The sequence below is a fragment of the Daktulosphaira vitifoliae genome, unplaced genomic scaffold, assembly GCF_025091365.1.
Source record: "Daktulosphaira vitifoliae isolate Bord-2020 unplaced genomic scaffold, ASM2509136v1 Scaffold_1, whole genome shotgun sequence".
NCBI lineage: Eukaryota > Metazoa > Arthropoda > Insecta > Hemiptera > Phylloxeridae > Daktulosphaira > Daktulosphaira vitifoliae.
In genome coordinates, this window is record NW_026099572.1 from 2,998,326 (window position 1) to 3,014,632 (window position 16,307).

Here is a 16,307-nt window from a genome sequence, read left to right on the forward strand (position 1 = left end):
ATAGTAAAACCAATACCTTCTCAGCTTCGCATCGAAGCTAATATACAATTAATGTTAACAACTAGTTTGTTATCAGGAATAATGAGAAATTTTATCTTGAATTTAATTAAATCAGCGATTATATTTAATAAACTTAAAAATGTTAACCCTATCAGTTTGGAATATTTTTTAATTGAAATCAGAAAATTCTACCTTCGTCAGCAAGGAAATTTTATACATCAATCGACAAAAGTTAAAAAATAAAAAATATTTACAACTTAAATACAATTCTATAAATAATTTTACTATTTTCATTTCTATTCTATATTTTAAATATCTTATTCTTGTTAAGAATATTTTATTTGCATTAATTTTACTTAGATTATTAATTATTAATAAAACATTAAATTTGGATAAAGACATTAATCAATAAAATAACATAATAAATACATAAACATAAGCAATTGGCATATGTGTTTTTTATAGTTTCGTTTTTATTTATTTATCTAATTACAAATCCTCAAGGTTAAATCACTACGCATAATAAATCAATTACACAGCAATAATTGTAAGCATAAATAAATATGATTGTATAATGATTAATTAATGTAACCTAGTTGAAAATTATAAATTATCTGATATTCTAGTATTTTAATTTTGCAGTAATTTTCTTTGACGGTCCTGTAAAAGAAAAAAGTATGTATTATTACAATATTTTCGAGTATTTTAATAATTATTTAAAGTGTTATTTACCTTGTTTAATAAATAATTTAAAAATAATAATGATAGTAGTAATAAAAATAGATAATAATTTATTTAGAAATGATTGATGATGAATGTTATAAAAAATTGACCAACCTCAACTATTTTAAAAATTGAATTTTTCTAATTTTTTTTATATATGCTACTATTGATTCTTAGAGTTATTTATGATGTATAACAACATATTTTTCTTAAAATTTATCATTCCTGACAATTTAAGTTGTAATTAACTTTAGTTCATTTTTTGACTTTTTTATTTAGCAACAATTAGAAAATATTATAACAGCCCAAATGGTTACAGTGTTATCACATACACCTCTATGTGGTGCAGATATAGAAAATAGTGTCAGTAGTACGTGGTATGATATAAATGTGTTTATTTTATTGTTAGGTCGCCTACCTTATATTATTTGTGCTGGAGTTACGTTTTTTCCGGGACAATCAATAGTTTTTAAGTTAAGACGCTAATCATAAATATAAACTAAAAAAAAAAAATATGTGGTGTGCTTAATTCCATTATTTATTTACAATATTTAATGTTATTTGACTTTCGTAAATATATTCTATTAAGTAAGAACACAAAAACATTTTTTCATTAGTATTCAGTTTCAAATTATCGTACTTCCAGTACTGTTAGGCTGTACCTCTAAAAATGCTTCTTTGAGATAATCTACTTAAAAGTTTTGACCATCCATAGGAGTTAAAATTTATCTCATATGGATATTTAATTGATTCAAGTGTTAAACTTGTAATACGTAAACAAAAAAGCCAAAAAAATCAATTTTTCGATTTTTGAAAAAAGAATGTTTAAAAGTCTACAAATAAAATTGTATCTTTGTTTTTTCTGTATCAAACTTAACCATTATACCTTAATTAAAATTTTTATAATGTTTAAAAAATATGTTTTAAACTAAAAACATGACTTTTATATTAAAAAAAGATCGATTATTTTATTTTTTCCCTGTAACCTTCAAGTAATGGGCGTTCTTATGGAGGGATATGGGATATAGAACTACTTTTATGAAAATAAATATATGGCAAAAATGTGTTTTGGAAGAGGTAGTAAAAATTTTTTATTTATTCTACTACTTAAACGAAATCCAAAATCATTTAATTTAAAATAAATTAATTATGACTTAGAAGTCTATAAATCTAGAAATATGAAAAATTGTATAAACTATATTCTAAAACTATTATTATTATTATTATTTTTAAGGCTTAAAAAATGTTACTCAGATTATATACAAAAAATTATACAACCATATTTAACGAAAAATTAAGTTATGTATAATTAATAATAAATAAGTAATTTTATTCATTAAAAAAATATCAAGATGTTATCATTTTGTAAAATATTTTTCATTTTTGTAATTAGATTAACACAAAATTATTAAATGAGTTAATAATTTAAAGGGCAATTAAGTAAGTCTAATTTTGTGACGGTAAGTTAGGTAGGGACTATAAATTGATGACTCCCACCTTTAAACAATAAACTTACGCTTTTATTAGTACAGTATTACCTAGTTCGCGCAAACTCTTTAATAGATACCAGTTTATAACAACTGTTATACCAATAACTGGTAATGATCTATAGTTATAGCTATTTCATATTTAATTAAACAATGTGGTAATTGAAGTATCTATATAGGAAGTATTTAATTATACAGAAAAAAGTAATGAATGAAATAATAAAAAATTAATAACAAAATAATTTATTGATATTTGCTTATTGTTTACATTTTTAGTATAGAACAAAAATTATTAGGGTAAGTTTCTGATACTTTGAAATTTAATGTATTAAATTTTTATTTTTATTATGTTTATGTATACAGTTCTTCGCCAATAACCTACTTTCAAAATGGGAGTAAAAGATATTGAATTTGCTCCTTTATGCATACCACTAAGTCGAAGACTCGAAACCCTTTCAGTAGCTATTATGACTTCTTTGTTCTTGTTCACTGGCATATCAGGAACTATTATTTTAGTATATATTATACTGTGTACTCGATTTTGGTGGTTTGGATTAGCTTATATTTCCTGGATGATAATTGATAGAAATATTGCTTCTTCAGGAAATCCTAGGTAATACAATTAAATATATCAATATTTTGTTGACAATTTATTATAAAAATAGTTAATACAAACATAAGTTAAGACAGCTGTCTTAACTTATGTCATAAGAGTAACAATATTGAAATTTTTTTTTTTACTAATTTTATTTTTCAAATAAATATTTAACAAACATAGTAAAAAATAACTGTGAATTTTTAAATATAACAAAAATTGATCTTTTTTGGTTAATATTATTTAAAGTTAAAATTATATTAAAAATATTAATTTTTAAATAAAAGTAATTAAAAATATTTAATGCAAAAACCATTAAAGAAATCTGGAATACGTATTTTGGGATCAATGTTACTATTTAATAACGTCAATATGTATTTTAGCATATACTGGAGTATGTATTATTTAATACTTACCAATTAAAAATGTAATTTTATATGGTCATATATATATGATATATTATATCCTTTTCACATGATATGAAACCTAGTAACATTAAGTAAATCGACATTAACGCTTGAATGATAAGCACATACGCAAGCAATGATAATACAAGCGTATACAAACTTATATTACGATTATAAACTTAAATTCTATGATCAAATTGTAGGTAATAAATAACCTAGGCTAATGCACTATAATCTATATTTTCTTTGTGTATTGAATGTTTTACATTTTCAATGGAAAATAGACAATTAAGTTTATCTATAATATAGTACACTATATTCATGGATATAGATAGTGTAATAATTTATTATGATCGTATGAGGAAAAGTAGAAAGTAGAAAGTAGGAGTTATTGATAAAATTTTAGGTACATATTAAAGCTTTAAATATGAATGAATAAATCCAAAAATTAATAATTATAAAGAAAGAAAGAAAGAAAATGTTTTTTATTAATATAATTATATTTCCCGACTGTTTTAATTCAAAGGTTCTGTTAAAAACTATGTGAAAAATAGATTTATAAGTTTTATTTAAAGTTCAAATTCCATAACGTTGTTTGGAAAGTTGAAAATTTTCTGATTTTAGTATTGAATTTATAACAATCAGATATGGTTACAAAGTAATTATTTTATCATGATTTATTAATAAAAAAAAATTACAATAGTATTTATAATTTTTTATTTATTTCTTATAGACACACGTTATTTTTAGAAATTATCAGTCATAAAGTATTTTTTATGTTTATTTTTATAGCTTATAAGAGTGTAATCTTTATTTTTCCTCGTGGTAAGATACATAATTAACTAGCTAATTAAATAAATAATGATATAATTAAAAAAATGACTGGTCAAACACACAAATTTTGGATTAGCATTTCGGAAGATATTGACATTTATATACCTAGATAGGAGAAAAAGTCCGACAGGAAAATAATTTGTGATAAAAATATTAGCACCCGCGCCTTATCATTACTTTAAATTGTTAACAACTTCTGAAATACTGGTTCAAAAGTACTTAACAACGAGTTATTTTCTTAATTATGAAATAAGAGTTTATTATTGAAAATAAGTTCAAGAATTAATTAATTAGTTATGAGATCAATTTATATAGTTGCACTTTTATTGATAATTTTATTCTAGATAAGCATGCTACTAATAATATTTAAATAATGTTAAACTTAAAATAAAAACCTGATTATATAAATTTACTAATATATACGATGTTAGATGCATTATTATTTATATAATGTGTTATTTTGTTTTTTCAATATTTTATACGAATAAATAATATTTAACAATGTATTTGGTTGTCAATATTTTCTTTAAGTTGTATTGTAATGTCATTTTAATATGAAATAGTAGAAACTAGCAACTCACTTAAATGGTATTTTATCTATTCCACGATGAATCACTAGGTGATCTATTTAATAAAAAATCTATGTAATTAAGATAAAAGCGACAATAAAAATTAGAGAAATTATAAATAGTTTCCTATTACAGGAAATTATACAATTTTTAACGCTTTATATATTTATTCAAGGAATATTTTTTAAATAGACACTTGTTAAACATTCTATAAAATGTCCATAATTTATGATTTTCAAATGATTTTATTAAAAATAATTTATACACTATCTAATTTATATTTGTAACAAATTATACATTTTTCCATTGATCTATGGTTGTAAAAAATACTAAATTTAATTGTAAATTAGTAGTCAAGAATTATCTAATCAGAATAAATTTAGTACCTGATGGAAGAATAAAGATAGCAATAATTATATATATAGCGCTAGACTATAAAAGGTTTTCCCATTCTTTCTGGTATTAACTGCGAAATTTCCAAAATCATTAAAATTAAGTAAAAATTGACGAGATGGTTAGAAGGAGAAAATGTACTCTCCTTTCTTAAAAAAAAAATTACATAACAATGAATATATTTTTTTTTAGTGGGAGGGAAAGAATGAAAAGGGATAAAGGACTATAGCATCTCCTTCCAACCTTCCGTTGAATCATTTAAGCATAATCTATGAAAATGGCTTAAACACGCCTAAGATGAAAAAATTTGTAACATTCAAAAATGTTGATATAAAATTTGTAAGCTAATACCATTTGATTGATTGATTTTCATTGATTTATGTAGGAAATAATATGGATACCATTATATCCTAGCTACTTTTCTAAGTATAAATGAGTCACTGAACCGACAACGACTATTAGTAAAACGATAGGTCACTCGCATTGCACAAGTTATATATTACCACCTATATGTTTTCCCTAAGTATAAATGATTAAAGAGTCTGTCCTATTATTTCTAACGTTATAATTCCCATTTTGATTACTCATTCAAAAATAGACAGCGGCTGGTCGACACATCGTTTCCCTAATGCTAAAAGTGACTAAATTGACTTATTAATCTAGTATTATATCAATTGAAAAAAACCGTTTTACTAGCATATAATTGTACGGCTTGGGTCTCATTAATCAAATTAATATTCTTCAGATATCGGAAAAAATACTGAATATTTTGATGAAATTTATAAAATAAAACAAAATATTTTTTCAATTTACACATTCTTCTTCTTCCTCGCCTTAATCCCAAATATTTGGGTCAGGCATTCTCAACTGTTGTCCCCGCATACATCTGAGATAGGACATTATAAATTAATTATTTTAAAATTTTATTTTATAAACATATATAAATCTCAAAAACTGATTATTCTTAACAATGTAAAAAAAACAGTTTTTCATATTTAATGTAAAAGCGTTGGATATAGTACATCAAAAATGTAATAAAATTTCTATTTTGGTTTCAGTTATTATTACAGAATAAGAAACATCCGTAATTGGACATTGTGGGTATTAGTAAGAAGGTATTTTAAAATACAGTTAGTAAAAACTCATGATCTCCCTGCTAATAAGTCGTATATATTTGCTACACACCCTCATGGTACATTCTGCATTGGAGCTTTCAACAATATTCTGACTAATGCAAGTCCTTTTCGAAAATTTTTTCCGGGACTACAAACATTTATGATGATTCTAAATGTGCATTTCTATATGCCTTTCCATCGTGAACTCTACATAAGCATGGGTAACATGATTTTTCTTTAATTTTATTGTGTGAAGTACAATTTTATGCTACTTTCATTAAAGGTTTTAGAGAACCTACTGAAGAAAGCCTTATAAATATATTAGATGGAAAGAAAGGAAATGTAGCAGTATTAATGGTCGGTGGAGTTAGTGAAGCTTTTCAATCATTTCCAGGGCCCGTACATCTGGTAGTTAATAAAAGAAAAGGATTTGTTCGAGTAGCGTTAAAAACCGGGTAAAAGTGTACAAATTTTATTTCCTATAAAAATGGAAATCTTACATACGTTTACAAAGTGAGGTAGCATTGGTGAGATCATCATTTTTATAAAAGTTATATGAATCTAATATACAGTAAATATAAAGTTACACTTATTTTAAATTTATGCCAATTCCTCAAAACAGAAAAAAACTACTTTGATATTTTAAACTAGCTTAAATAACCCATTTTTCGTTTTCTAGCGTAGTGACCTATTGATGGATCAGTAACGCGTATTCCTCAGGCGCTTAAGATACTGAGTTCGATTACCCATATTTCTTTAAAGAATATTCGATTTCACCAATTTTTCGTTTGCATAATTAATCAACCACTAAAAAATATATACAAAAACTAATATTCGTTATAAATTGTTTTGAAAAAATCATGAAATACTAATTTTTATAAAAAGTGTATTTATATTAATAATAATATTAAATTCTTTTAAAAAAATTAAGAAAAAAGTGCAAAAAGTTTAACCTATCCAATGGAAATCAAACCTAATAAGACATACGCGTTACCAACCCGTCAATAGTTCGTTGCACCTTTGGCAAGATAAAAATGAGTTATTTAAGCTAGTTAAAATTTTCAGTTATTTTTCTCTGTTTTGACAAAAAATTCATAATGAGTATTTAAATGTATTCAATGTAAATTTGATTCATATTACATTTATTAAAATCGGTGATACCACCATCATGATCTCCTTTTGTTAATGGTGAATAATAAGGCAGGATAATTCTCAAATTCCTCGATTTTTTTTTTTTTGAAAATACGTCTCTATGTTAGTTTTAATGGATCAAAAACAATTTTTTTTGTGTAGAGCATCAATTGTACCAGTATTTTCTTTTGGAGAAAACAATACGTATCATAAGTATGATGTTCCAACGAATTCAATATGGTATAAAATTTTACGACTATTAAAATGGAAGAACGATAGATCTATACCAAATGGTCGAGGTCTTCTACAATATTCATTTGGTCTGATGCCACGTAGATGCCCAATTGTTACAGTTGGTAAGTGTGTGTTAAATTAAGCAGTGCAAGTAATCTCAAATTCAAATCGTCTTGATGATTCTTCTCTTCCATTACTGTCTAGGCCTTTTTCTTGATCTTATTGTGTTTGGTTTATATCCCTATTTGTTTCACCTTAAAGTTCTTCTATTTCATGGTTTGTTCTTAATTCTAATTTCTCTTGAGCATTACTTATAGAACCAAATATCCTAATAAGAACCTTTTGATCATAAGTACCTAGTTTATTTTTATCTGTTTTTTGTTGTTGTCCAATCTTCTCAAGTATGTAGTGCTACCGAACTCATAGCACTTTGTATAATGTTATTTCTTTCTTCCAAGATAATATATCTGTTTTAAATAGAGGAACTAGGTGAAGGACGAGTAATCTATCCGTAACAGAACCAATCCAAAAAAAAACTGTTTATCGCTGTTAATCTAAGTTATATTTCCTTATTAAACTCGTAAATGTACTGTAATCTTAAAATATCATAAACAGAATGTGATGCTCTACCTCGAGTAAAATATATCAGATTTCGTTATAACCTAACTGCATAAACTACCTAAGCTAGTTAAACAAGTAATTCTATATGCGTTATGTCATGTAGCTTAATCTGTGAATATTGCGCGATAGCCCTCAAATCGTCATTGTATCCTTAAAGTACCGACAACACTTAACACTAGGGTACTTACCTCGCACGAGTACCTTAGACGTGTATCGATCACTGCAGTGCACCGACAACGCCTACTAGAATATGGAAATATAGGTTAAAATACGGTTATGGCATCCCGTGGGTCGATGATACCAATACTTAATCACTTATTTCCAGTTACATGAATTATGACTATCACAGCAGCGTACAGGCGGACTCATGCAGTTAATTTTTATTTAGAATTACTCTAAATCTTATTCGTATTGACCTTCAATCATTACTTTTGTGTCATTTATACATTTTCTATTGAAGACAAAATTTATTAACACGCTTATATTAGTTTCACATGTATGCTTGTTGTTTGTTGTTTGTTTAAAACACTCCACATACAACGTGTTATTATTGTCGCGTATCCCGTCGTCTATGGTCATAAGACTTCATCCCACCCCGCTCATCACTCACCACTCACCGACAACAATACTTTCCTGTATAATTTTATTTTTGGTTTTCGTACCCATACACGCGTGCTTGTCATTAATTATATATATACAGGGTGATTTTTTTATCATAACCCACTCAATTACTTGCAGAATAATAATAATTTAAACATTTATTTTTTTTATTATCTTTAGTTACACATTATTCTTGAATTTTTAACTATGTAATACTTTTTAAGTTCATCCCTTATGCCTTGGAGGGGGGTAAACTTTGTTTTTTTAAATGGTAACACATATTTTTAATTTAATAAAATGTTTGAGTTTTTAATTTAATAGTAAATGGCATTTGAATTTTTAATATAACTTAATTCGTTTATTAGATATAATCATTTAAAGTTTCAAATTTTTGAATTAATATACAGGTATAATACACAAGGGATTACAAATACAGGTAGCTAATTGGTTTTTTATAACATCGATATTAGCAGGTACACAGCATTGTTATTATCAATTGTAGTAAGGCACATTGTTATGAGTTTATAAATACACTAACTGACAATACAGAAAGTATATCTATTGATAATCATAATTGATAATAAACAATCCGTGACTGAGACAGCAATGTCATAAAAATCCAATTAGCTACCTGTATTTACAATCCCATGTGTATTATACATGTATATTAACTCAAAATTTTGAAACTTTAAATGTTTATATCTAATAAGCTAATAAAGTTATATTAAAAATTCAAATGCCATTTACTATTAAATTAAAAACTCAAACATTTTATTAAATTAAAAATATGTGTTACCATTTAAAAAAACAAAGTTGACCCCCCTCCAAGGCATAAGGGATGAACTTAAAAAGTATTACATAGTTAAAAATTCAAGAATAATGTGTAACTAAAGATAATGAAAAAAAAAAATGTTTAAATTATTATTATTCTGCAAGTAATTGAGTGGGTTATGATAAAAAAATCACTCTGTATATAATATATATATATATAATTAAAATATATATATATATATATAAACAATTAAAGATTCAAATTTTTTAAAATTAATATACATGTAAAATATAAGGGATTACAAATACAAGTAGCTAATTGGTTTTTATGATGATATTCACAGGTATATGGCCTTTATTATCAATGGTAATAAGACACATTGTTATGAGTTTATAAACACACTAACTGGCAATATAGAAATTATACTTATTAATAGTCATAATTGTCAATAAACACTCCGTGACTGTGACAGCAATGTCATAAAAAACTAAAAAGTAAAAAATAAATATAGTTTTTTTAAACTATATTTATTTTGTACAACAAAAACAAACATACCTATTGTAAATAACCAAAACTAAACTAAGGAACTTTATTTTAGGAAAATAATTTTTACAAAATGAAATTAGAAAAAAAGTTATTATTATGTGTTCTTTTTCATTGACTTGATTCTTGTGAATTAATGCAATTAAAAATGCGCTATTTTGCTTAACAGGTAGCATCGATTACCTTCAACTTCATGCTAGGTAGCTAGTCAACCAGTCCGGGCTACTTGTCTTTATGTATGCCGAAATTCTTCGTGGTAATTGCGTCCTTGTTGATGTTCACTCCTAGGTCAAAATATCCAGATATCCCTCTATGCTATTTCCTAATTACGATAATTTATTTTGTTTTATTCTTGTTTATTATCAAACCAATTTTCTTTCTATTTTCCATTAAGGTTTTTGTAGTACTTTTTATATTAACTAAATTTTTTGCCATTATAAATAAGCCATCTGCATATGCATCTACTACCTATAGTTCACCAGCTTTAACGCCACTAAGTGTTATTAGGCTTTTCTTATAACTGATATCAAAACTATAATAGATAAAGCGGGGACAAAGCATCATCTGCCTTAGCTCCGTCATTACTTCGAAATCTTTCACTACTGCATCTTCAAACTTCACCTTTCACTTTGATTCCTATAAACATTCATGGATTAGGCTTAGAAGATTTTCAGGTAAGTATCATTAACAAATTGTGCTCCATAATTTACTCTATTCAATGAATTGTAATCGACGCTAAAATTTATAAAAAGGAGATTTTTTATACCCTTTAAATATTTGTGATTTTTTTCATTTATTTGCTTAATCAAGTGTATCTAAGTTGACTTCTGTGTCATAAATCCTGGCTATTAATCTCTAATAACTTTTGTGTAAATCAAGTTTCATTCTAAGAAGTAGAATATTTGATAATACCTTATATGATGTATGCAATAGCAAAATTATTTTTTGTACTATTTTCTTATTGACGTATTTTTTCTTTTACTATGCTATTTTGTTTATTCATATAGCTATTGGTTTTAACAATTCATTGTTTTATGGTTAATATTTCTTTATTTTTTTCCTTAGATCCTATAACATTTTTAACCTTTATTTATCCTGTATTTTCATGTCCTTTTATGCTAATTATAAAAACAGGATTTTTCCTTCTCTGCAGTTCATGTTCCAGTACTTCTTATACGGTCATTTTCTACTTTCTCCCATAACGAGTCTATATTTGTTTCATATTAAAAATTCGAAATATATACATAAAATTTTTCCTGATAACCTTAGATTGATTTTCTTTCAATAGTTGACTTTCTCTGTTAATTTTTTCTTGACATTCTGTTTATTTTCCTATCTTATTGAAATCATAAGTTTCATCTTTGTCTTTAGCAAGAATATCAGAAATCATACTATAATCCTTTATACTTCAAACATTTTTTACACTTTATCTTATTCGACAGTCTACTATTATGTAATCTATTTAGTGATTTATCCTCCCATAAGGTGATATTCAAGTTTGTTTATGAATGTTATTGTCTGAAAATATCGTATTGCATTTAACAATGTTTCTTGCTGCTAAAAACTTAATCAATTTATTTTCATTTTCATTGAACTTTCTATGCAGTCTATTATTTCCAATAGTTGATATGTATACCAATTTTTGCGTTGAAATCTACAATAATAATAATCACATTTTTTTGTGAGCAAATAAGTCAGCCAAATCAATACTTCACACATAAAAAAAAAAAAGGGTTTAGTAGACGCGCTTATATCTTGCTTAGATTAAATCTATATAAATTTTATGAAAACCAGTGACCCCATCACCGTGACCTCCCCTTGTAAGTTGAATATTTAAAGATATTTGTGAAACATTTTATGTCAATATTAATTTTATATATAATAAAGAATAAATTACTTCTTATTTTAATATAGAATTTGTTTTTTTAGTTGGTAAGCCAATTGATGTTCCGAAAATAACCAATCCAACAAATTATGACATTGAAAAATATCACAAATTATATGTAGCGGAATTGATAAATGTATTTGAAAAACATAAAGCCAAATATTCAACATATCCTGAAGAAATGAACTTAATATTAGACTAAAATTTCAAGAAATACAATGAATCAGACTGAAGTTACCAATAAAACACCTGAATTATTTTTCTTTGTTAGCTCTTAATACTCTCTAAGAGTTTTTGCCGCTATAACAATATCCAAGGTTATTGCGAAATTAGCCTCCAATTCTCATAGTCCTAAACGAATGAATTCCAATCTCTTACTCCCATTTTTCCAAGATGACTATCCACAACATTCAGTCATCTTTTCTTAAAAAGTCCATGAGATTTTATTCTTATAGGTTTCCAATTCATAACCACTTTACTTATATCATCTTATTCCCTCTGTATAATGTGTCCAAGCCAAAGAACTGATACAGATTCCATTTCTTTCTGTAGTTTTCAGTTAAATTTTCTTTTCCTGACACTATTTTTCTAAAACACCTAAATTAATTTTTAAAATGTTTTGTATTGAATATATATTAGCGCTCTTATTAATCGCTTAATTGTAAATCTTATTTTTTAGCTTCGATGTGAAGCTGAGAAAGTATTAATTGTACTATTATGTTATTTTGTGTCTGTTATTCATTGTTTTCAGCTCTCACTTGACCAATTTTAATGACCAATACGTCAGAAGAACACGATTTTAATCATGTTGAACTTATAACCACCAAATATTGCAAAAAATCCTTTAATTCAAGGAATTTAAACAAATATTTCAAAAATATGATATTTTTTTATATTGAATTACACAGTAAAACCATTTCACTAAAATGAAATATTTTTTAACGATCATAGACCTAGTATAATTATTATATATACTTTACTATACCAAATTTTTCAATTGAATTTCAAGTCTGAAATTAAATTTTTTTTACTACCTCATTTTTGAGATTATTACTAATTAGAAAGCGAGTATTAACAAATGAAAAAATATTATTAAAAAGAAAAACTTTTAAACATTATTTTAACTTGACTTACATGTTTGGAATTTATATCTTTCAATTGAAAATTTTATGAAAATTAAGAGAATTTTTTCAACTTTTAATGACTAGAGATTAATGGTTAGACAAACGCCAAACAAGGCAGACAATTCTAATAGCTCTGTTGATATCTTGCTCAGAAAAAACAGCTATCCGTAATCGAGCTTTAAAATCATAATAGTGCGTATCAGGCACTATAATACATTTTATATTTCTTCAAAATAAATTGGACAATTTTCTATCAAAATTTTATTATCTGTATAAGCTCATACACCAATCGCTGTATCTTGCAATCTTATATTTTCTTGAGGTCCAATATTCATCTCTCTAATCACCTTTCCCAACACCATATTAAACTGATTTGGTGATAATGAATCGTCTTGTCTTAATCCTGAGTTTACTGTAATCAGGTCAGCTATTGTATTTCCCACATTTACTCTCACCGAAGTTTCCATAATACTAATTAATATTAGATTAACCAGTTTATGTGAAAAATGAAATTCCTTTATAATATTCAGTAGTCTATCCCTATAAATACTATCGTATGCTTTCCTGAAGTCCACAAAATCTGTATGTACTTCTCTATCAAATATCCCTGATTTTTGAAACAGTTATCTAACTATGAACATTTTGTCTATTGCAGATCTACCAATTTTAAAATGTCGTAATTTTGCTCTGCCTTTTCTTTTTTCCGATCTAGGACACAGTTTGAAATAACTCTGTACGCTACATTTAACAAGGATATATTACGGTAGTTATTGCAATCTTGTTTGTCACCCTTTTTGTGTATTGGACATACACACTGTCACTTTCCAATAATCTAGAAGTTTCTCTGTTGTCCATATCTTGCCAATCACTTACTAAATCTATTGTATAACCTCTTCCCTTTCTTTTTTTTAAAGTTTTATTTGTACACCATCCTCGTGGGGATTTATGATTTTTTAATCTCTGTAACTGCGCTTTTATGTCTTCCAATGTCCTGTTTAGACATTCTGGAGTATTTTCACTATATTAAAGGGTAATTTGTCAGATGTTTCCTTGCAGTTTAGCAGTTATTCAAAATATTTTTTTCATCTTTCAGCTATTTCCTTTTCTGAAGTTATTAACTTTCCATCTTCATTTTAAGAAACTGTTCTCTCTTTTTAAAATCTCATTGTAACTATTTACCTTTTTTACAAATCTTTGGTCCTATTTAGCCTAACATAACTAAGTTACCGCGGGATTGTCACTCCCGCAGACTTCGTTAAGTCCGACTTTAGGAAAAATTTAAATAGTAAAAATTACTATTCTTAAATAGGATCTTAAATAAATATCCTAATTCGTAGTATTAACCCATATAAAATTTAAAAAATATATACCGATGAGGTTGTAAAATGGAATTTACGGTGTCTGCTGCATTTTTTAAAATTCAAATTATTATTGATGTTACCACAAAAACTACACATACATTTTATTGATCTAATTCAAATGTTATTATATGGCTATAATATAAAATATCGTATGTACGAGTTTAATTTTTTCATCTTCACGAGGGAGAAAAACTGTAATATTTTTTATAGTAGGACTAGATGAAATACCTCGTGTATAGTGTCTAAGAAATTGTATAATTTTTTTCAATTTTAATGATTGTTTACATAAAAATAAAACATTTCAAAAATTAACTTTTTTTGGAGACTTTTTTGCCCTTCTTTAATTTAGCCCTGGCTTACTTAGTTTTCATTATAAAAATTAATACATCTTAGTAAAGTCAATATCTTTAATACTTTGTGTTAAAGCTAAAAAAATTAGTTTATCCAGCAGAAATATGTTTAATAGGATGACTTATAATATGAATTTATAAAAACTGAATCGGAACACTCAAAAAATATATTTTAAAACAATATTGCTCTAGTTTTATTGGGAAATATTACCAAAAAAAAAATTTAACAAGTGTTCTAACCCAAATTTTACTCTCAAGAAGTATATTTTTTATAGTAAACTATGTACAGATAAGTTCACTTATTGACAAAATTATCTCTTTAGTATTTATATTTTCAGTTAGAGGTTCTATATTTATATTGTGATATATGCCAAAAATCAAATTTATTTCACAAAACAAAAAAATCAATTGCAACAATATTTTAAGTATGGTATGTGTTAAAAATAATCTAAATGATAAATGGCGGATAGAAAAATTATCAGATAGAAAGCGCACATGAAGTTATTGTAAAGCTATGGTTGATTTTAATAAACACTGGATTAGAGAAACACGGGAATAGTGCCTACTAAAAGAAAAGCTAACACTGTAAGCTGACATTTATTTGTACGATTTATAAATGTAAATTTATTGTATTACAAATCTGGAAACAATCTGTGTAATCTACATATTTATTGTTAAATTTTTGTTTAATAAGAGTGATGAGTAAGGGGCTTAGTCTACTCAGAAATTTAGCAAAATTAAACATTATGTATGCATTGTTATGTACAAATTATTTTATGGAGTGGAAAAATTTTATTTTAGATAATATAATTTAAAATTTTATTTTATTCATTTTATTTTTCAAAATTGACCAATCTACGCTTATGGCAATTGATCATTAGTTAACTCTTATTAGCGTAGTACTGGTTATATAAAATCAATTATACCATAAGACATTATTATCCTAGACATGTAAGTATTAAACTCTCCAAGTGCAAATAAATATTAGTCTATAAACATAGTAGAAACAAAAATAAAGTGAAATAAATGAATAATTCAATATACATGATGACGGTTAAACTAATCTCGTTTTTCTTAATTGTTCCTAATTTCTGGACGAATTAAAAGTGTTTTTTTATTAATATTTCATGTTATATTGAAATAACTTTTTGAAAACTAGATGGATCATTATGAAATTTTTGTTTACAATACTTAAGACATTTAAATTTCCGACAACATACTTTTTTAGTAAATACAAATTTAACCTAAGTATTGAAACGCTTTAAAATCATATCAACATTTTTTATTTTCAATTTTTTAATACAATATATAGAGGGAAATGGTGGTGTATCAAAACACAACGATGTAGAATCTACATTGTAGATGATACAGACTATTTAAAGTTCAATAATTGATGTGAGCCGTTTATTAAGTTGTAAATAACACGTGAGTATGCTTAAATGTTAAAAATAAATAACACAAAATAATAACACCAGAAAATACAGATAGTTAAATTGCGCGTTGCCGTTTTGTCGGGGCGAACTTTCCAGATAAGACGTCTAAAAACGTCGATTCAAACGGTAC

At 25.7% G+C, this 16,307-nt stretch overlaps 1 protein-coding gene across 4 annotated transcripts; it reads left to right on the top strand.

The window, feature by feature from the left end:
• The first annotated feature begins 565 nt into the window (after positions 1 to 565).
• On the top strand, positions 566 to 12,171 carry LOC126895790 (2-acylglycerol O-acyltransferase 2-like). Of its 4 annotated transcripts, XM_050668022.1 has the most exons (7): positions 2,253 to 2,414; positions 2,487 to 2,507; positions 2,574 to 2,823; positions 6,067 to 6,344; positions 6,407 to 6,578; positions 7,417 to 7,610; positions 11,954 to 12,171. In XM_050668022.1, the coding sequence occupies exons 3-7, from the start codon at positions 2,600 to 2,602 to the stop codon at positions 12,109 to 12,111; spliced, it is 1,026 nt and encodes a 341-aa protein (XP_050523979.1). In that variant the 5' UTR covers positions 2,253 to 2,414; positions 2,487 to 2,507; positions 2,574 to 2,599; the 3' UTR covers positions 12,112 to 12,171. The 4 variants fall into 4 exon arrangements, with proteins under 4 accessions (XP_050523978.1, XP_050523980.1, XP_050523981.1 ...); XM_050668021.1 differs by lacking the exons at positions 2,253 to 2,414; positions 2,487 to 2,507 and adding an exon at positions 566 to 675; XM_050668023.1 differs by lacking the exons at positions 2,253 to 2,414; positions 2,487 to 2,507 and adding an exon at positions 1,007 to 1,100.
• Positions 12,172 to 16,307: the final 4,136 nt, after the last annotated feature.

What these genes read in the sequence shown, in the direction of transcription:
- LOC126895790 (XM_050668021.1), top strand. Translation starts at nt 2,600, where the DNA reads ATGGGAGTAAAAGATATTGAATTTGCTCCTTTATGCATACCACTAAGT. An exon ending in TGAACTCTACATAAGCATGG is followed by an intron (nt 6,345 to 6,406) that starts GTAACATGATTT and finishes CTTTCATTAAAG; the next exon opens with GTTTTAGAGAACCTACTGAA. An exon ending in CGAGTAGCGTTAAAAACCGG is followed by an intron (nt 6,579 to 7,416) that starts GTAAAAGTGTAC and finishes TTTTTTGTGTAG; the next exon opens with AGCATCAATTGTACCAGTAT.